Below are 22,347 nucleotides of genomic sequence, written 5' to 3'. Positions count from 1 at the left end.
TCAACCCCCCACTTTTTGCCTGGGTGGGGGTGCAGCCAAAGATGACCTTATTATGGTAACCCCAGCGCGACATGCCACAGTAGTGGCCAAGCCTCTTGTTTGCTGTTCTTTTTTTATTTAAAGCTTTTCAGAAGTGGCTGAAAGGGCACCTTCTTGTTGAGACGCCCTCCCAGTTACTTTGTACTGCAGCTGGGTGCTCCTCTGACGCTGGAAGGCCTTTGACTGACCCTTCAGCTTCTAGCCCACCCGCTGCCCTTAATCGGACAAGGAACCCGTTCCCGTGCCAATTAAGGGTTCAACGCATGAAAAAATCTGTAACTTTCCCCAATCGGTTTCCTACGGGGAGGCAGATTCAGGAGCCCAGAACAGTCCCAGCCCCTGCTTCCTGTGGGCACGACACAGCTCTCCGATTCCATCACTCCCTCACCATGGGTCCAGTGCTCCTGCTCCTGGGTCCTTGTACAAACGGTGCAGCCCAGGGTGCCAGTGTAATAGGCTGGTGCTGATACAGGAAGAAAAGTAGGCGAGTGACACGCTGAGACATGTTGCTTCGCTTAAAATAGGGAAGGAAAAGCAACTTGACACTTCTCCAGACGCTAGGTTGTTTGAGGTAACAGCAGTCGGCTGTGTCAAGTGTAAATTATATGGAAACTGTTATCAAGCTGGTACCACCTTGTAATCAAAGGAATATAAGACATGCTTATTTCTTGATGGAACAACACAGCCGATAGGTTTATTTACATTCATTTCGGCAGCTGGTGTAAATTGAATCGTGTATTTGTACTGGGTGGATGGCCAGAAAACCTGCGGAAGGCACCTCCCTTTCAGCAAATCATGAACAGAAAAAGACAAACAGCGAAACAGAAATACTCACAGCATTCGAGTCGGTGCATTTGGGCGCATTGGTTCTGAATTCTTGGAGGGGGGGTCAAAGAATTTTTCGGATACTCAGTGGTTGAGAGATAATAATCCTTGCACAAGATTACTCTCCACTTGCCTGGATGAGGGCAGCTCCAACAACACTCAAGAAGCTCGACATCATCCAGGGTAAAGCAGCTCGTAGGGTCAGCACCCCATCCATCACCTTAAACATTCACTCCCTCCACCAACGATGCACAGTGGCAGCACTGTGTACCATCTACAAGATGCACTGCTGGAATTCACCAAGGATCCTTCAACAGCAGCTTCCAAACCCTTGACCACTACCACCTGGAAGGACAAGGGCAGCAGACGCATGGGAACACCACCACCTGCAAGTTCCCCTCCAAGTCACTCATCATCCTGACTTGGAAATATATCGCCGTTCCTTCACTGTCATTGGGTCAAAATCCTGGAACTCCCTAACAGCGCTGTGTGTGTTCCTACATCACATGGACTGCAGCAGTTCAAGAAGGTGGCTCACCACCATCTTCTCAAGGGCAATTAGGGATGGGTAACAAATGCTGGCAATGCCAGTGACACTCACATCCCGTGAAAGGATAAAAATATTTAAAAACCTCTTTGATTTAAGATCAAGACAGACACAGAGAGACTGTAACCCCTCGCACTATCACAATAGTGTAAGGTCAAGACAGACACAGAGAGACTGTAACCCTTCACACCATCACATAGTGTAAGGTCAAGTAGATTCAAAGAGACTGTAACCCCTCGCACTATCACAATAGTGTAAGGTCAAGACAGACACAGAGAGACTGTAACCCCCTCGCGCCATCACAATAGTGTAAGGTCAAGTAGATTCAGAGAAACTGTAACCCCTCGCACCATCACAATAGTGTAAGGTCAAGTAGATTCAGAGAGACTGTAACCCCTCGCACCATCACAATAGTGTACGGTCAAGTAGATTCAGAGAGGCTGTAGCTTCCCTGATTGGCCCTTCCAGCGGGAGAAGAGCAAAGTGGGGATAATAAATGCCCCTCCCTGCCCTGCCCTCACAGATGGAGAGCCAGCATGGCCATAGCTCCCCACCAACAGCGTGACTGAACACTTCAACTAACATCCATTTAAAGTGAACAGAAATGAAAGACAGCAAAAAAGACAGCTTAACCCACATTGTCCATCAGAAGTTTCACAGAAAAATCCTCGCATCAGACAGCAGCTTAATGGGACAGTTTTTTTATGGGTGTTATTTGCATTTGATAAGCTCTTCTTAGTGAATAAAAGGACATAACGTTTCCTTCGCTTGTGGTGTTCCTGGGTTGTCCTAGTGAGGCCAGTTGTCTCACATGTTCAGCGATTTCCATTATCTAACCAGAGAGGTCCCTCCAATCGGTTGGCGAAGGAAGTCACATTGTAATTCTCGGCAATGTTTTAAAACTTGTACATTTGGTGACTTAACATCGCTCAGCTGAGGATGTGTGGGCCAGGAAACGTTATGTCAATGATATGAGCTTAGTGCTAGCTGGGTGTGAGAGCAGGGGTTAGGGAAATGTGTTTCAAAGCAACACCAAGTCACAGATTTCCTGTAGCCTTGTGCACACTCCAGCCACCCTGGTTCTGTGGCTCATAATCCTGAGTTGAAAGTTAAATGGACAAGTTGGCAGAATTCCAGCTGAGGGAGATCGAGAGTGAGTGAGAGAGAGAGTGCACTTGAGTGGGTGACCCACCAGAAAAAGTAACTAAGTCAGCTAGCAGGTGAGAGCGATAAACAGTGGAAAAAGAGTCCAAGCGAGAGACAATGAAGGTGGACAAGTGTATGAAGGTGGACAGGAGAGAAAGAGATTGAGAATAAGGTAGGATGTGAGGGTGGGCGAGAGTGCCTGGGTGAGTACTGAGGGAATATGAGAGTGGATGTGAGGAAGAGGGAGAGTGAGGGTGGATGAGAGAGGGAGGGAGGGAGCGAGGTAGCGAGAGGAGGAGTGAAAGAGAGGGAGGGAAGGGGAGAGAGACAGAGATAGAGAGGGAGGGATAGAGGGAGAGAGAGAGGGAAAGGGAGAGGGATGAAGAGTTGGAGGGAGAGAGAGAGCAAGGGAGGGAGGGAGGGAGAAAGCAAGGGAGGGAGGGAGGGAGAGAGGGAGAGGGAGAAAGAGAGCGAGAGCGAGAGGGAGTGTGAGAGAAACAGAGAAAGGGAGGGAGGGAGAGAGGGACGGAGGGAGCAAGAGATGGGGAGAGTGAGTGAGGGGGAGAGTGAGAAGATGAGGGAAAGTAGGAGGGTTGAGAGAGTAAGGGGGGTAGGGAGGGGAGATTGAGAAAAAAGGAGAGACAGAGTGAGGGTGAAGGAAAGGGAGTGTTTGACGGAGAGTCAGGGGAGATGAGAGAGTGAGGGAGAGAGTCAGTGGGGCTCTACCTCAGGGCAGAGTCAGAGCCTTCAGAACAAAGAGAGGGAAAAATTGGCAAAGAAAATAAAATCCGATTACTTTTCCAGGTCACTGATTAAAACAGCTTCAGGAGATCAGAAAGTTTTCCACACTGGTATGAATTGTCCACTCTCACAGATACCGTGTTAACGAGCCAGTTAACTGGTGGAGTGAGGACCTGGAATGACAGTACTTTCTCAGCAAGGGTCCAGGGCTTTCTGTTTGATCCACAGTAATTGTGTTTTCAGGCCATCCCAGTTCATATGACTTTTTCACTTAAGCAGTAAGGGCCTTCCGACAGAAACAACATAGGGTGGGAACCACGAAAACCAGCCTGATAGCAGCCCAAACACCAACTTTATAGGAATCACATTGGCCAACATCATGGCAAGAGATGAGAACCACAGCACATAGGAACAGGAGGAAGCCATTCAGCCCCTTGAGCCTGTTCCGTCATTCAATTAGATCATGACCAATCTGTATCTTAACTCCATCTACCCATGTTGGTCTGCAACCCTTAATACCCTTTTCGGAACAGAAATCAAACAATATCAGTTTTGAAATTTTCATTTGACTCCCAGATTCAACGATGTTTTGGGTGAAGAGAGTTCCATATTCCTATCACTCTTTTGGGCTGGGTTTTTGGATGAGGCCTTGCCCTGTCTGGCTGGGGAGCTGGGGTGGTCGCAGGATGGAGGTTGTGGGGTGGGGTCGGCAGCAAGGACAGGAGGGTTGCCCTCAGTTGGAACCACCCCCACGCACCCCCTTGCTTCCTGACGCCGGCTCCCTCAATCGGTCAGCGAGTGCCTTTGAACAAGGGTCTCTTCCACTCCCACCACCCCACCACCCCACCACCCCACCCCAGGAGCCCACAAGCAACCCTGTATGGGGATGCATTAACATCCACATGGTGAACGTTGGGACAGGAAATAGTTAAGACTCAACAAGTGATTATGTGGGTAACGAGATAAATTGGTTAAGCGCATCACTGGGTGCAATTAAAGGGGAAACAGGTGGTAATGTGGGAAGATGGAGTTTTATGGCAGTGGGAATAAAGCTGCACCTGGAAGAAGTTAAGACTTGATTCCTTTCTTCATTACCAACCAACCATTGGGAGCTTAACAGCCAACACCCCCCCACCCCACCCCCCGCCTGCTGCTGGGTTAATACCAGCGGTGGCAGGAAGACGCTCTTAAGTGGGTATTAGTTGGCCACTTACAGGCCTGAATTGGCCGATCACGGGTCTTCACCCCGATTAAGTCTGTGGCGGGCAGGAAGGAAGTGGGGTTCCCCCACCCGCCTGATTAAATGCCATCCCCACCACCAAACATGCCACGGGGAAGGGCATTAAATCCCACCCACAATGTGAAGAAATCACTCCTGAACAGCCTAGCACAGCAGCAACAATGTCTTGTATTTGTATAGCACCTTTAAACATTGTAAGATGTCCCAGGGCGCCTTGAGGAGGAGCATTTATCAAACCAAGGCAAATAGGGGAGACGGAGAGAAACTATCAATCCTTTTAATCAACTTAAACACTTCAATTCGATCACCCCTTAATCTTCTACACTCAAGGGAATACAAGTCTAGTTTATACAACTTGTTCTTTTAACCCTAGCATTAGTCTGGTGAATCTGTACTGTACACCCGCCAGGTCCAATATATATCTTCTGGTGTAGTGAACACAGTACTGCAGATGAGGCCTAACCAGAGCTCCATACAGTAGTAATATAACTTCCAATCTTCGACCGATGAAATGGAAGCTATGCAGTGCTCCATGGAGGTGGGGTGGGGAGGGGGGTGGGGGTGGGGAGATCTGAAAACAAGTCAATATTTAAATAAGACACTTAGCCAGTACCCACTACAGAGAGACCACTGAAGACAACAAGTGGGGAAAGGAGCAGTGATTTTAAACCCACTGAAGAAAATGGAACTGGGCAATTCATTCCCGGAGACCCCTTTGTGGTTATCGACACGCTTTCTGAACGGCAGCGTCAACTGTGCAAGGGAAGACCGGATACTGGGCGAAAACGATGATTACCACCCAACAATGAGAGCAGCAGGCCAGTAAAACACAGGCTGTTGGGAAGAAATTACAGAAGCTGGAATAGTTGAGATACTCTGATGATTTCTGACACAAATCGGATAAGCCCTGGGATTCTTCTTCATTTTGAAATTCTCATCCTTGATTTCAAACCCCTCCATAGTGTTAATTCCACTAATCGTATATTGAGGAAAGGATGAAGCTGAAGCCAGTCTTTTCCTGAAGACAGGTTTATTTCCAAAGCTAGAGTGAAGGCACAGATTCCTCCAGCTCCCCCCAACATCCAGTGTGAACTGGTTTTTGGGCTATTGCAATGGTTTCTGAATGATTCCTTCCCCAGTTAGGGGCAGCAGCTCTTAACTGCCAACTTGAAGCCCATACTCTATTACAGCACAATTTTAACATGAACACATGGCCTTGCTCCCGATCTCCGTAATATCCAGCCCTACAACCCTCTCAGGTACCTGCGCACACTTAATTCTGACCTCGCCGATTCTAATCGCTTCACTATTGCTGGCCGTACCTTCAGCTGCCTGGGCCACAAGCTCTGGAATTCCCTCCCTACAGCTCTTCACCTCTCTTCCTTGCTCTCACACTCTCTCTCTCTCACTCTCTCCTCCTTTAAAACCTACCTCTTTGACCAAGCTTTTGGTCATATGACTTGATATCTCTTTATGTGGCTCGGTGTCAAGTTTTGTTTTATAATGGTCTCATGAAGCGCCTTGGGGCATTTTATTACATTAGAGGTGCTATATAAATATAAGTTGTTGTTGTCACACGTCTTCACTAAGAAAAACACAACAAGCTCAATGAATTTCATTAAGTGAAGCGAGGCTCAAGGGGGTTTGCTTTACCAGGAATGCAAAAGGTGCAAGAGTCTTCCAGTCCCAGACCAGACACTGGGATTACCTTCCCCCCTTCATCACCTCACTTGGGTTTCAGGCTATTTCGAAACAGATCTTCCTTTGATTTCACACGTATCAGCCTTGGCCAAAACCTTGAGCCAGATGGTACAAAGTAGGTCACCTGCTACCACCTCCCTTCATCTTCGCTTGCCCAAAATCTCACCTCCTGGCCCTTTTGTCACACTGTTGACCCCTTGACCCTCACCGAGAAACTGTACTGACATCAAAAAGGCCATTCGATGCACTGGTACCTCTGTGCTTCCTGGAGAGGGCACAGGGTTAACAGACGTGCCGCGTTCGAGATCTTTCAAGTGAACTTGGCAGTGCACAGAAGGGCCCTTTCTGCTGCTGGCTGGCTGCCCGAGTGTGAGGAAAGCTGGGATCCCACAACATGTGTCGCATTTGTCGTCTCATTCATAACCAGTCAGAAAGCATTCGAGTCCCCGCCTCCCTCTTTCACTCGCTGACCTCCCTCCGAGCTTTGAAGTGAGCAGGTTGCTTGCTGAGCGTGGGGAGAGCTGATAGCTGCAGTTTAACGTTACAAAGTGTCGTGTGTACTGGCAGTTCGGAGAGAAGCCCTTAAATTCCCACCTTTGAAGTCCGGGCCCGGTTTCCTTGGGCCGGGGTCAGATTTGCCTTTGTCCTGTAGGAGCATGAAACTTAGCCCCCTGACCTTGAGTCACTTGTGTTACAGCCCGAGCTCCAGGCTTTGTGCTGAGTTCAATTGTGTGTGGAACTTGACCAGGAGCAACAAAGAACACGAGAAGCCTTTGGTCTGAAAGGAACACTTTTTCTCTTCAGTGCTCATCTGCATTTTGTTTAATTAAGCCTATTCTTATACCTCTCCGAAACATGGTTAAAACCACCAACAGTCGCTTTCCCACAAAATATCAAACAAATTAAAAGAAAGCTTCCATCGACATAGTGTCTTTCCCAACCTCAGGATGCCTCAAAGCCCTTCATAGGTGATAAGGTACTCTTGAAGAAGTGTAGCCACCGTTGCAATGTAGGATATGCGGCCGCCGATCTGCGCACAGCAAGATCCCACAATGAGCAAAGCGATGATGCCCAGTTGGTCTATGTTATAATTTGAGGGACATATGATGGCTGGGACCCCCACATTGCTATGGGATTGTTTGGTTGTACGCAATGCACTGCTGTGGGAATGACACTTGATAAAATAGTAGGTTTACATGACAGCATACTGTAGAAGCAGAATGCCGGAGCAAAGACCTAACCACAGTGACATCCCACGAGATGAACTCACGGTTTCAGCAATCCCAACTGTGTGGCAACTGGTCACTTTGTTCTCATCTGGAATAACATTCACCAATTAGAGAAACAGATAGAGACAATATCCAGCTTCCCCTTGCCCCAGTAAAAACATGGCCCACTGTATACAGGGGCGTTCCCAGAGTCTGTAATGGGCCTCAGTACCTCAGGGGTAGGAGTAACTCCTGGGTGGGAATCAGTGCTTGTGATAATGCTCCCATTGTCTGCCGCTACAAACTGCTTATTGCGATGCATGTGTAACAGGTGAGGGCAGCAGGCGAGGCTGCGATACATCCCATGGTCAAATTCCTTGCCCTTGTCCATCTAGGCTCCCACCTGACTGTTGGTTACTGTAGAGAATTACCGAAGAGCAGTGAGGACTTACACAGAGATGTATCCCTACAAGAGTCAGGACTGATAGGATTGAGCTTCTTCTTGTTCATATTGGGATTTGGATGTCCGGTTGTGAAAAGCACTATGTAAATGCAAGGCTTTCTCTTTTCACTTGTGCTTGTGGTGCGCATGGATGGTCCAGTCATATGGAGGGGTGGGGGCGGGGAGTTGGGCTGCACATTATAAGGGTCTGGTCAGACCACATTTAGAATATTGTGAGCAATTTTGGGCCCCGTATCTCAGGAAGGATGTGCTGGCCCTGGAGATGGTCCAGAGGATGTTCATGAAAACGATCCCAGGAATGAAAGGCTTAACATATTTGGAACGTTTGAGGACTCTGGGTCTATACTCGATGGAGTTTAAAAGGATGAGGGGGTATCTGATTGAAACTTACAGAATACTGAAAGGCCTGGATAGAGTGGACGTGGGGAAGATGTTTCCATTAGTAGGAGAGACTCGGACCCGAGGGCACAGCCTCAGAGTAAAGGGAAGACCTTTTAGAACAGAGATGAGGAGAAACTTCTTTAGCCAGAGTGGTGAATCTGTGGAATTCATTGCCACAGAATGCTGTGGAGGCCAGGTCATTGAGTGTATTTAACACCGAGATAGATAGGTTCTTGATTGATAAGGGGATCAAAGGAGGCGGGAGAATGGGGTTGAGAAACTTATCAGCCATGATTGAATGGCGGAGAAGACTCGATGGGCTGAATGGCCTAATTTCTGCTCCTATGTCTTATGGTCTTATGGATGTGCAAACCTCTCAAAAATGATGAAAAGAGAAAGCCTTGCAGTTACATGGTGCTTTTCACAACCATCGGATGTCTCAAAGCGCTTTACAGCCAATGAAGTACTTTCTGAAGTGTAGACACTGTTGTAATGTAGGAAATGTGGCCAATTTATGCACAGCAAGATCCCATAAGTAACAGTGTGGTGACGACCGGATAATCTGCTTTTTTTTTGCGATGTTGTTCGAGGGATAAATATTGGTCAGGACACCAGGGGACTCCTCACTCTTCTCCAGGATAGTACCACGAGGGTCTCAGTTTACCATCTCATCCAAGAGGGCACCTGAAATAGTGCAGTGCTCCCTCGGTACTGCACTGGAATGTCGGCCTGGGTTTTTGAGCTCAAGCCCTGGAGTTTTTTTTTGAATCAACACAAGTCGTGGAAACTGCACCTGGTCAACAGCACCGTAAAACTGGATTTAAGGAACAGGAGTGGCATGGGATTTGAGTGGGAATGATCTGGGACTTTAAGTTGTCGGGTAAGGTCGCTTGGTTTGTCCGAAGAATAATCTCCCCGATCTCATCCAAGTTTGGGACACACTCGATGTTGAACTTGACGCTGACGCATTGACGTTTACTCTCATTCGGAGAGGCAGTGCAGACCCGATGGGCCAAATGGCCTCCTTCTGCGCTCTGACAATTCTGCATTTTCTGAAATAACTCCCAAAGTCGCGAATGGCTTTTCACACAGGGAGCCCCAAACCCAGGGGAGCGATCCCCTGCTAGCCGCATTATTCAATCGCCCCCCTCGGCTTCACGCAAGTCAGAACCTTGGGCGAGCTTCTGATAGGAGGTCATCGAGCTGAAACATTAATTCTGTTTCTCTCTCCGCAGATGCTGCTGTGCGTTTTTTCCCAGTGCTTTCCGTTTTCATTTCAGATTTCCAGCATCTGCAGCGCTTTGCCTTCCTGTTGATCAATGTGCTTGGCTGCCGATACAGCAAGGTGAGCTCTGGAGAAGTACAGAACCATAAAGCCACTGACCACTCACATCTGCCTCCTAATCATTTTTCTGCTCCGACCCTGCACTTTGCACAGAGAAACGCTCAAATCAACTGCAACTGCGACTTCTGGCTCAGTCCACATGGTTCCCGCACACGTAGCTGGATATTATCTGATTTGCTTCCTGTTCCAGCTGACACAACTCCTCATCCCGTGATTTCACAAGCACCGGCCTTGTTGAACTTCAGGTTGCCCCCCAGAGTGCCTGGGCCTCAGCACGGAGTGATGACTGAAACCCAGCTAGGGCGCAATTTTCTCTTCGACAGCCTGTTTCCTTTGGGGTCGACAATTAAGTTATCAAACCAAAAAAACACACAGGCTACCGGCGTTCGCAAAGCTCGGGATGAGGAACCAGGGTGGCGGGTTATATCCACGCTCTTGGAATGGTTCACTTTGTAATCCGGCCCATTATTGCTCAGGAAACAAAGGGTGGCAGCTCGACGGACTCGCGCAGCTGAGGAGAGTGGCAGGACCCCCGGGGTTCACGGGAATGATGCGGGTTACCAGCCTCCCTGGGTTGCCTGTTCCGAGCACGGACCACCCTCCGCGTCCAGAGGAAGGTGCTGACCCTCTCCCTGCGCCTCACTTCCGGGTTACACCCCGCTGCCCCTTCCCCGCCTTGGGCTCGGGGCTTTAAAAACTGTTTCTCAGGGTTCAGCCCATCAAAGCCTGGAAAAAAATATATATCTCGAAGCAGTCAGTAGCCACCTCGCCTCGGGCATCTATTCCCTGGCGGTCTCAAATCCGGCGGTCCGAGAACCGGAGTTGTCCCGAAAACCGGGCGTTTGTAGAATGTGCCATGCATCAATTTTAATGGAGTAAAAAAAAAACCACAGGCAAGTTACCTGGACGATTCAGATAAGGAGCTGCATTGGTGCGGTGCGGTGCCTAACTAGTTAACCACCCCCCACCCCCACGCCCATCGCTTGCACGCCGGTCTACTGCCGTGCTCCGAGCGACCCTTGACCCCACCCGCCCAACCCCAAGTTCCAGCAGGATTTGAAATTCGGCACGGCCTCGGTCCAGAAGTCGCCGGTCTTGAGACCCTATGCCTGTACAAAACTGCCAAGTCCTACGGCTGCTGGGAAGCCACAGGCTCCATGAAATTTTGCAAGCTGCCCACCGTCTGCACCATCCAAAGGTTTGGAATTATCTATCGACGGGTGTCAAGCCAAGCTGTAAATCCACTTAAACTGTCGGGGCAAGATACTGGGGAATGTGTGGTTTCTGTGAGAAAACAGCTCCCTCTCTTGGATACTGGTAATATAACAAAGAACAGGATGCATTTATGCAGATTGAGGCACACAAGTCGGGGGGTGGGGGGGGGGGGTGATGAAAGATGTACATTTATATGGTGCCTTTCGCAACCCGAGGTTGTGCCAAAGCACTTTACAGCCAACAAAGTGCTTTCTGAAGTGTAGTCACTGTTGTAGGAAACTCAGCAGCCAATTTACGCACAGCAAGCTCCCACAAAGAGTAGTGTGATAATGACTAGATAATCTGTTTTTGTGGTGTTGAGGAATAGGAATTGACCAGAACACCAGGGATAATGCCCTGCTACTCGTGGAATAGCGTCATGGGATTTCTACCAGACAAGGCAGATGGGGGTCACGGTTTAACATTTCAGCTGAAAAGCAGCATCTCTGACACTTCCTTGGTGCTGCCTTGAAATGCCAGCCCAGATTTTGTGCTCTTTGGGGTGGTTCTCAAACCTACAACCCTGTGGCTCAGAGGTGAGAGTGCTGCCCACAGAGCGAGGCCTGACAACTAAGGCCTGAACTTTTGTGCAGACAAAGAGGTAGGATATCCTTTTGGATATGGTGCCGGGGCACCTTTGGGAGAGGTCAGGTGAACTTTGGGAGAGGTCATGTGCCCTTTGGGATTGTTAAAATTAGGTATGAATGTGTGTAAAAACTGCATAAACTCATTGGAACTGTCAAGAGAGCTGTCAAAAAATTTAAATCTCCTGCCCTTTAAATATTTGAAAAGACTATATGCAGTGTTAAAAAAGCAGTGCTTGGCTATTTCACTCTGTCTGTTGCTATGAGCCTGAGGACTACCATTACAGGATTAGTGCTGCATGACTGATTTCACAATCTATCGTTGTCACAGTGGAGTGCCTGTCAGTTCACAGTTTAACTGACAGTTTTAACTGGTTATAAACTCTTTGAAGTAGAACTATGAATATGAATGTTTTTTTCTAAAAGGAATGGAAGGAAGTTAAATATAGTGAAGGGGTTTTTAATCAGTGAGAGTGTTTATTTTTCAATTAGGGAATTCATCAACAGACACTTAAGAACTTTATTGAAGCCAAGTGTGGCTCCTGAGATCTGCCCACGGTGGACACTGGGTAAGTTGGCAGGGTAGGTTTATGGGCAAATGGTGGTGTGTGGGGGGCACTAAGTTGGCATAGAGGCTATAAAGGGTCATAGGGTGGGCAAAGAGCTTGATGTGGCATGGGTTGCCATGGGTTGTTTGAGGGCCATTTTTTCATATGTTCAACAAAGTGCCAGAGCACCAGGGCTGGCCTTTTGCCCAGCTCAACTTTGCACCCAGCAGCTTCCAACTATATCTGGAGTAGCCCACCAAGACTCTTATTTTCACCTACTATAGCCCCAACCACCACCCACCCCATCACGACCACCGCCAACCGCCCCCCGCCCCCCCAACCAAAAATCCAGGACATTTTACCCTGGGGTGGTTTTATGGAGCAGGGAATTGTCCCGACTCTACAGTCCTGACCCAGGAGCGAAAATTCAGGCTGAAGAGCCCAAGATTTGATTTAGGGCATTTTCACCAGGTCTACGCTCAGTATTGATGGTCATTCAGTTTTTTTTTCCAACTGTTATCCCAGCTTCCACTGAAAGCTTTGCTCTTCCAACTCCCTAGGCTAGTCCTTTCGATGCTTGATCGTTAAAAGTGAGACATAGAAAGAGCGATAAATATCTGCCCACAAGCCAAATAGATTTAAACTGTCATCCCTAGATTGTGCTTTATCTCAGCCTCTCACCTACCTTTTCCCATTTTAGTAGCATCCTACACTCTCCTGTTGGCCAACAAGTGATTTCCATTTGTCTTTCCTTTCATACAGTTTGCACTGTCGTCTCAATGAGATTAAAATTTTTTATATATTTAAAGAGAAAGAATTTGCATTTTTATAATGCCTTTCATGGCCTTAGGCCATCCTAAAGTGCTTCAAAGGCAACAAAATACTTGTGAAGCCAACGTGTGCTTAGCAAGGTTCCAGAAACACAAATGATTTTGTGATCAATCTTGACTGACATTGCCTGAAGGATAAATGTTGGCCGGGTCACCCCTAGCTCTTTATCGCACCCCCACGCTCTTCCACGTCCACCTGAGAGGGGGTACGAGACCATAGTTTAACATCTCATCTGAGAGATGGCATCTCCAACAGTGCAGCACTCCCTCAGTACTGCACTAAATTGACAGCCTAGATTTTGGGCTCAAGTCCCTGCAACAGTCTTGAACTCATAACCTTCTGACTTAGAGGCAAGAGTGTTACAACTGAGATACAAAGAGGCAGCACTAGTTTGCAGGCCCAAATGACCTCCTTCTATGCTGAATAATTCTATGATTGGCCGTCATTTGTTTTATTATAGGCTTGGCTGGCAGTCCAAATTGGAAATATTTTGGCCTCTCTCCCTCACATCTCAGTAAGTTACCACATAGGTGCAAGATGAAGCCAGGCTCCAAAAGGCCTCTTTAAAAGCGAAACAGAATGAGAACTATTTTGAGGCCACAAACAGGGGTTTACTATAGGGTTACTTAAATGTCACATTTGTCCAACTGACAGCCAACGTCAGATGGGATCAGCAACTAATGAACATTAAGAACTGAAATCATTCCATGGGCCCTTGACAATATCACTAGATCTAAGTCACTTCTCATTTTCATTCTCCACCTTGCTCCCACTCTGACCTTTCTGTCCTTGGCCTGCTGCAGTGTACCAATGAAGCTTGAGGAACATCACCTCATCTTTCAATGAGGCCCTCTACAATCTTCAGGACTGCCCTCATTTTGTTTCCTTTCTCTTTGCTCATTTTGGTTTTACTCTTTTGTTTCTCTCTTTGTATGGCTTTCGGATGGCAGCCATTCAACATTCTGCCATTTGTACCCCCTCCAGATGCACCTTTCGTTTCTTTACTTGTTTCACTACCACTCCCTTTGGCCTAGCACCGCCAACCCTTTTGCCCTTGATCTCTCCGGCCACCCATCCGATCACAGTCCATCCCTTTTGTCCTTTTTCCCGCTTTCCCACCCACCCTCTCACTCCAACTTTCCCCAGTTCAGGTGAAAGGTCGTCAACCTGAAATGTCAACTCAGCTTCTCTCTCCACAGATGTTGCCTGACCTGCTGAGTCTTTCCAGCATTTTGCTGTTTTGAGCTGGATCCAAGCCAGATGTGAATAGGAATTGCTCAGTTTAATTTAAAGGCCTTAATATGCCTTGGTGTAAAATTTTGTTTGATAATGCTTCCTTGAAGCACCTTGGAGGCTTTTAACTACAACAACAACTTACACACATACATATATATATATATATAGTGCCTTTAATGTAGTAAAACAGCCCAATACACTTCACAGTCGCATTATAAAGCAATATTTGATCCTGAGCCACATAAGGAGATAGTAGGACAGGTGACCAAAAACTTGGTCAAAGCGATAGATTTTAGGGAGAGTTCTAAATGGTGAAAGTGAGGCAGAGTGGCTGAGAGGTTTAAGGAGGGAATTCCAGAGCTTAGGGCCGAGGCTGCTGAAGGCCCAGGCAGCAATGGTGGAGCGATTAAAATCAGGGATGCTCCAAGAGGCCAGAATTGATGAGTGCAGATATCTCGGAGGATTGTGGGGCGAGAGGAGATTACAGAGATGGGGGAAGAGCAAGGCCAGAGAGCGATCCGGAAACAAAGGTGGGGATTTTAAAATTGACGAGCTGCTTAATCAGGAAATAAATAAGCTGAATCTGAACGATGCTGAAGTCCAGTTGGACCTTCGGCCAAGGCATGGCCACACGTTGGATCAAACTGATGTGCCAGTTCTGGCGCTTTAGCTGTGAAACTGTGAGGCAGCAAATCAATAAAATCACAGGGAAAGCTGACTGCTTAGAATGGAGCCTCTCCCAGCAAGAGCGAGTTGGAGATAAGCAATGACAATGGTCGGGCTTTTGTGCTTCTAATCCTCCAGCTGTGTTTTGTAGATTTAGTTGACTGACACCATGTTTGAGAACAATAGAATACAAGGAAAACAACCCAAGGAATTTAAGAAAGGAAACATGAAGCGCCTGACACATGGATTACATCCTTCAGTCCTTATCGATTGCTGGTCTCATCCGTCAACCATTGGTTGTCAATCAGGGGCATGTGCAGCGCTGAGGTAAGCCTGCAGTAAACGCCTGGCCACAAAGAAACTCTTGCTCTGTTACATTTTTCGAGAGGCCTCTGAAAGGCTGGATTCAGCTCCTCCTCAACGGTAACTTATGAATTGAACATATACTGAGGTGTTTAACCCATGGGAAAGGCTTATTCCACGTTACTCTCTGAGTGCTTGAAGAGACACAAAGTGTTGACAAAAGCATCCCAGAAGTTCTCAGGAGCTGGAGACCTAATGATGCATCATTCCAAGACTGCGGAGCACCAATGCTCTCCTCCTGCCAGGGCCTATGTAAGAGTATAAGGCGCCCAAGACGACCCTTCAGCCTTGCGCCCCACACCTCATCCCCCAATAATGAACTTTCAAAAATGAATATTGTGTATTAGTGTGAATAAAAAAAATCCGCATTTATCTTACATGAAAGAGGAGAATATTACGATGCGATTGTACATTGTAGACAAAACTGTCATCTCAGATTCGCGCTCTGGTTGATCCTTTGAGCTACCTTCATCTTGAGGTTGTGGATGAGGATACTTCAGAAAGGAACTTTCTCGCTTTGCTTGCTCTTTTTCCGTTTCAGCCTTCCCTTTACAATATTGTGCCCAGGCAACTTTCTCCCCCATGTGCCGTGATGCCACATGGCCTACTTGTTCACTTATAGTTTCATCAATAGTTCATGCAGAATTTTCCTGCCCCCCCTCCCCCCACCCTCCCTCCCCCCCCACCAACCACCAACTCCCCCCAAATTTCCCCACTCTTGGCAAGCGCCTAATGCTTGCACTGGCCCTGCTGCCTGGGAAATATCAATTGGATTAAATCCTAACATCCTAAGCCATTCTCTCTGCTAGGGTACTGCCCAGATGCTAAAGGTGAAAATTACCCCTGGCTATCTTACTCTAATAGCGCAGGCATGTAACCCATTTAAAATAAATGAGCCCCATTGGCATTGAAATTAAGGCTGATTGGAAAAGCTAGGCTTGGGCAGTTTATTTCTAACTTCCCTTCGGCGTCCTAGGCCCGAAGCTCTGGAATTTCCTCCCCAAACCTCTCTGCCCCTCCGCCTACATCTTCCCCATTATGACACTGCCGAAAAACTACCTCTCACCTGTCCCAGCATCTCCGGTCGCTCAGAATCACGTTTTGTTTGATCGCACTCCTGTCGAGGGGGCCTCGAGGAGGCTTCGCCACGTTAAGGGATGCTGGTTGTTGTTGTCTCCTCCTCCGTCAAGAGGTCACAAACAAAATGCTGCCCTTCGTCAATTATAAAATACATAATTCCACATGGCTAACATCTGATTCTAATCTGACATCACATTCTTGAACAATTTCCTTGTGCGCTGTGATTTAATTAAGGCGGCTGCGATTAAAATGAGGCAAAATTGCTTTGTTTGTCTCACACACACACACACACACACACACAGAACTGCCTTAAATTTGCCCTTCACGGCCTTGAACCGATCTGCCCTTGTACTGCTGACCTAGCACACAGAGAAACTCTCGTTTTGGGATTACTTCTTGTACTCGGTTATGGAAGCACATGTGGGAAGATCCCTATACCCCTGTACCGTGTTGCAAGAGCCCGTCTTGGTTTCTGAGTGCCTGTTGATGTTTGTAATGGGTTCAACTGTAAAATGTTGCCTCACCGCACCAAGACAAACAGCAAGCTGCCTGAGGGCAGACGAACATACTGCAGAACGACCATCTGTCTTTAAGGCCTTGGTGAATAAGGGGAAGATGCTTCCAAAACTGAAATATCTCTTAAATGCTCTCAGGCGACCGTTTTAAGTTACGGCTTTAATTAACTTCGCTTTCAAACGCATTCTTTAACAATTTTAGATTCTGGTGAATAGAAATGATTTATCAGGTGAGCTTTGGTAGATCCAAATTGCCTTCTCATCTTCACTGTTCTTACAGTGAAACTACAGCCAGTGGTAGAAGTTACTGCTTGCAGCCCTTTGGGAAGAATGGGGCTAAGGAGAGCACCAGCTCAGTCTGGGGCGTGTCCATCCTTTGGTTAAGGACCTAGGGAGAGGTCACAGCTCTCTGCCTGACACAAGACTGATGAAAATGAAAAGAACTTAATTCTTCAAAGACTCCTTACTCTATCTAGCTGGTCCCATGAAGTTCTGACACCTAGAACTTCTAATGCTTAGTATTCACGGAGGGAGTGCAACAAAGTTTCACCAGGCTGATCCCTGGGATGGCAGGATTGACCTAGGAGGAGAGATTGAGGACACTGGGCCTGTAGTCTCTAGAGTACAGAAGAATGAGAGGTGATCTCAATGGAGCATATAAAATTCTCACAGGGCTCGACAGGATAGATGCAGGAAGGACGTTCCCCATTGGCTGGGGGGGTGTCCTAGAACCAGGGTACACAGTGTCATAATAGGGGGTAGGCCATTTAGGACTGAGATGAGGAGGAACTTCTTCACTCAGAGGGTGTGAATCTTTGGCATTCTCTACCCCAGAGGGCTTTAGTTGCTCATTGAGTATATTCAAGACAGAGATCAATAGGTTTCTAGATATTAAAGACATCAAAGGATATAGGGATAGTGTGGGAAAATGGCATTGAAGTAGAAGATCAGCCATGATCTACTTAAATAGAGGAGCAGGCTCGAGGGGCTGTATGGCCTACTCCTGCTCCTCTTTCCTATGTTTTCTACTAACGGCATTCTGTTCATTTTGCTACAAAAACTACAAATCTCGTCCATTGATAATTTATATGTATTGCTGAAGAGCGAGGTTGCCGAAGCTTTTCCTCTTGCACTCATCAGGACAAACGCAAGAATGCCAAACTTCAAACACTACAACAATTTATACTTCAGGAGAAAAGGATGCTGAGTGGTTGGCAAGTCAACTCTGAGCAGCCAACGTGTTGCCATGGGAAAAGCAACAGGGAACTATAGGCTCCCCAAGCCCCCGGATAATTCAAAAAAACCACAAGGCTTGAACTCATCCCTTTTGTTTGTAGAGCACCAGTCCCTGTGTATGAATGTATGTTGCTTCGAGCAAGTGTAAATGAGCCACGTTACGAGCACAACTGATTGTTTTAAATTGGCTGTTAGTGTGGTTATTAGTGCACTCAGGATTGTTTGAAATTTGGCATTCTTGCATTTGTCCTGGTGAGTGAAAGATGAAAAGCTTCAGGAACATGTCTCTCTTCTCAGCAAAATTCAAGTTATGTACTACCAAGTGATTATTCATATACTTTCGCTTGCGCACTCAGCTTAACCTCTTACTGTTTTTTTTGAAAAAGCTTGAGAGGCACAACAAGATCGATGGTAAGATGCACGACGTGTGAGTCTGGGTTGGCTAGTTCTGGGAGGGGAGGAGACAGTACGGTATAACCAGGGAGGGGCCCACGGAATGGAACTCTGGGCTTTGGCAACACTGAGAACAAGCTGGTGTCAGAGTTTAGAACCATTTGGGAAAGGTGGTGGGGAGGCCGGCGGGGGGGTGGATGGGCGTTACGAGAGCCTGCGTTGCTAATAGCTTTCATCCAAATCAGTTTTGCTCAATTAAGTTTCCGAAATCTGGTGTTTTCTTTCCCACACAGCTGAATTCATTTGAACGATTTTGATCTAAATATAAACCAAGCACAGCTTCCCATGATTACCCTTCATTATTCCTGAAACCCTCACCCGGAAAGCTCCCGGCATTTGACTCCCTTTTGTCTTTTTTTTGTGTGGAAGATACGCTCGGAAGTGCTTTTCCCACCATGAGGAGGCAGAGGTTACCTCGTGCCACAGGGATTCCTACTGACGCACTTGGGGAAATTTGTGCACGTGCTCGGAGAAAAGCTCTTGGGGGCAACTCTCCTTGATTGGCGAGGCGGCAAGGGCCACAACCTGCTGCCCTGATCACTGGCCCCCAGCTTCTTCAGAAACAACTACGTGCCTTCAACACTGAGTCCGCCTCTCCTTCTCACTGCAGCCTCAGCAGCAGCAACCGCTAACTGGAGGGAAGTTGATGCTGCTGAGCTGCCGGCCCTCTGATTGGGCCAACAGCTGTGAGTGGTGGGCGGTGGGGGCTGGGGGGAGGCGGGGGGGGGGGGGGGGGGGGGGGGGGGGGTGTTGGGTGGCGAAGGGATGGAGGGGTGGGCCTCCATCCTCAGTTGGGTAGCAGCTCCAGCGACAACCTGTTAATAGGCCACGGGCGCCAGCAAAATGCATCACCGCAGGGTCTCACCATCCGCCTGAGTGCGGACTGCTCGCTCCCACTTCTGGCCCTGGCGATGGGGGGATCCATCGGAGCTGACAATATCCTGCCCATTATCGAGAACGAAGTCATTTTTTAAAAGTTCGGCTGTGAACCTCATTTTGACCCCCTGACCGCAGACTGAGGCAATTGAAATGGCGGATAAGAAAACTCTCAAAGCGGTTTTTCTGTGACTTGCCAGTGGGTTCATCGGTGCTGCGGTTGTGCTAATTCTGTGCCTTCCTAACCAGGCTCTTGTCATGTTCTTCGGCTCAGAACAGTGGTTGTGCAGTGACCCTCAAGTCAGGAGTTATCCTCTGCGAGTGCTGCTCTGTAACCAGCCCCCCCCCACCCCCCCAGTTCAGCTGTAGCAGTCATCTATTCGCGCACTGAAGCTTACAGATCAGCCTCGGAATTTTCCACCATTTTCTGCATTCTTTTAGCTTTCCGCCTCTTTTCAATTTGAGGATCCGCTGTTCTCTCATTTGAATTGGAAGGTCGCAAATTCAAGCCCCATTCCAGAGGCTTGAGCACAAAATCGAGGCTGACACTTCAGTACTGAGGGAGTGCTGCACTGTCGGAGGCGTCACCTTTAGTTGCAATGTTAAGCTGAGGCCCTGTCTGCCCTCTGAAGTTCCAGTAAAAGATCCCATGGCACTGTTTGAGGAGAAGTTCTCCCAGATTAATTTTTCTCCCTTGCCTCCTCCGCTTTGAATCCTCTTCAGGGTAAATTTAACAGGAGACCCTGCCTGAATTTCCTCTACCTCACCTAGTGGTGCCAGGGATGTATTAAAGTGCCCCCAGCGAGAAACATCTCAGTCATCACAGGTCAATAAGGTTTAAATTTGGGACTTCCCAGCTCTCCGTGGCTGGGCTACTCACTCTGTAAACCCACTGAACTAAAGGAAAAGGGTCCTGTCCAGTATTTATCCCTCTGGAAAAGGGTCCTGTCCAGTATTTATCCCTCTGGAAAAGGGTCCTGCCCAGTATTTATCCCTCAACCAACATCCTCAGAACAGGTGACCTGGTCAATATCTAGTCTAGGCCAGCGTTTGTTGCCCATGCCTAATTACCCTTGAGAACACCATCCACATCAAAGCAGCTCACTCAGCATCCCATCCAGCTACTTAAACAATCACTCCCTCCATCACCAACATACACTTGCAGCAGTGTGTACCATCATTGCTGATGATTGCACAATGTTCAGCACCATTCGCGACCCCTCAGATACTGAAGCAGTCCATGTCCACATACAGCAAGACCTGGACAATATCCAGGCTTGGGCTGACAAGTGGCAAGTAACAGCCATGCCACACAAGTGCCAGGCAATGACCATCTCCAACAAGAGAGAGTCTAACCATCGTCCCTTGACATTCAATGGCATTACCATCACCTAATCGCCCATTATCAACGTCCTGGGGATTACCATTGGCTATAAACTGAACTGGACTAGCCATATAAATACTGTGGCTGTAAAAGCAGGTCAGAGGCTGGGAATTCTGCAGAGAGTAGCTCACCTCACATCCCCAAAGCCTGTCCACCATCGACAAGGCACAAGTTGGGAATGTGATGGAATACTCTCCACTCCGCCTGGATGAGTACTGCTCTAGCAATACTCAAGGAGCTCAACACCATCCAGGACAAAGCAGCCTGCTTGATCAGCATTCCATCCACTGCTTTCAATGTTCGCACCCTCTACCACTGACGGAGCATGCCAGCAGTGTGTACCATATACAAGATACACTGCAGCAATTCATGAAGGCTCCTGCGACAGCACCTTCCAAACCTGTGACCTCTACCACCTAGAAGGACAAGGGCAGCAGACAGATGGGAACACCACCACCTGGAAGTTCCCCTCCAAGTCACTCACCATCCTGACTTGGAAATATATCGCTGTTCCTTCACTGTCGCTATAACAAAATCTTGGAACTCCCCTCCTAACAGCACTGTGGATATGCCTACACCACATGGACTGCAGCAGTTCAAGAAGGTGACTCACCAGCACCTTCTGAAGGGCAACTAGGGATGGCCAAGTAAAATACTAGCCTAGCTAGTGATGCCCACATCCTATGAAAGAATAAAAAATAAATCTCATTGATATTTGTGGGACCTTGTCATGCATAAATTGACACTTTTCTCTCCTTCAAAATAGTGACTTCATTGGCAATGAAGCATTTCTGGCTGCCCTGAAGTGGTGAAAGGAGCTATATAAATGCAAGTTCATTCTTTAACTGCCAGACTTGATACAAAATAAGGCCTTTCTGCTAAAAATACCCATGGCACACACAGTTGATAACAATTAATTAGTGGCTGTGGAGTACAAAATCCCCCCAACAATAGAGGCACACTAGAGAACGGAACAAGAATATAAACACAAATGAGTGATCAAGGTCACCTTCAAGGCTGGATTAAATTCTATGCCTTATTGGTCCCCACTGAGTACTGTGATCAAACAGCTCAACTCATGTAAACAAAATGCTAGAAAAGGAAATATTGAATAAATTATGCAAATAGTGGAATACAAAATGGAACCAGCCTTTGTCTTCACATGTTATAGTGAATAACACACTTGAGAATTCATTTATCATAGAATCATAGATAGAATCATACAATAGTTACAGCATAGGAGGAGGCCATTCAGCCCATTGTGTCCATGTCTGCTTTCTGCAAGAGTGACTGAGCTAATAACACTACCATGCCTTTTCTCCATAGACCTGCCAATCTTTTCTCTTCAGATCATAATCCAATTCCCCTTTGAAAGCCACAATTGACCATGCCTCCACCATATTCTCAGCCAGTGCATTCTAGATCCTAACCACTCGCTGCAGAAAAAAAACTATTCCTTGGATTGCCTTTGCTTCTTTTGCCACACACTTTAAATCAGTCTCCTCTGGTTTCCGACCCTGCCACCAATGGGGACAATTTCTCCCCATCTCCTCTGTCCAGGCTCCTCATGACTTTAAACAACCCTATCAAATCTCCTCTCGACCTTCGCTCCTCCGAGGAGAACAGCCCCAGCTTCTCTAATCTATCCACCTAACTGAAGCCCCTCATCCCTGGAAGCATTTGTG

General features: G+C 47.6%; 1 protein-coding gene across 3 annotated transcripts in view; it reads right to left on the bottom strand.

Moving 5' to 3' along the window:
- Positions 1–22,347, bottom strand: part of smyd3 (SET and MYND domain containing 3) — a 921,006-nt gene that overhangs the window by 219,256 nt on the left and 679,403 nt on the right. The window contains exon 1 of one of the 3 annotated variants that reach the window (XM_041183002.1): positions 16,185–16,288. The exons of the other annotated variants lie outside the window; for them this stretch is intronic. Coding sequence (XP_041038936.1) covers positions 16,185–16,196 — 12 coding nt within the window. The 5' untranslated portion in view covers positions 16,197–16,288. Of the gene's footprint in view, positions 1–16,184; positions 16,289–22,347 lie in introns of those variants that run through there. 3 annotated transcript variants of the gene reach the window in all.

The sequence above is a fragment of the Carcharodon carcharias genome, chromosome 2, assembly GCF_017639515.1.
Source record: "Carcharodon carcharias isolate sCarCar2 chromosome 2, sCarCar2.pri, whole genome shotgun sequence".
Taxonomy (NCBI): domain Eukaryota; kingdom Metazoa; phylum Chordata; class Chondrichthyes; order Lamniformes; family Lamnidae; genus Carcharodon; species Carcharodon carcharias.
Note: the sequence above shows the minus strand (reverse complement) of the source record. Positions and strands in the feature narration are given on the sequence as shown.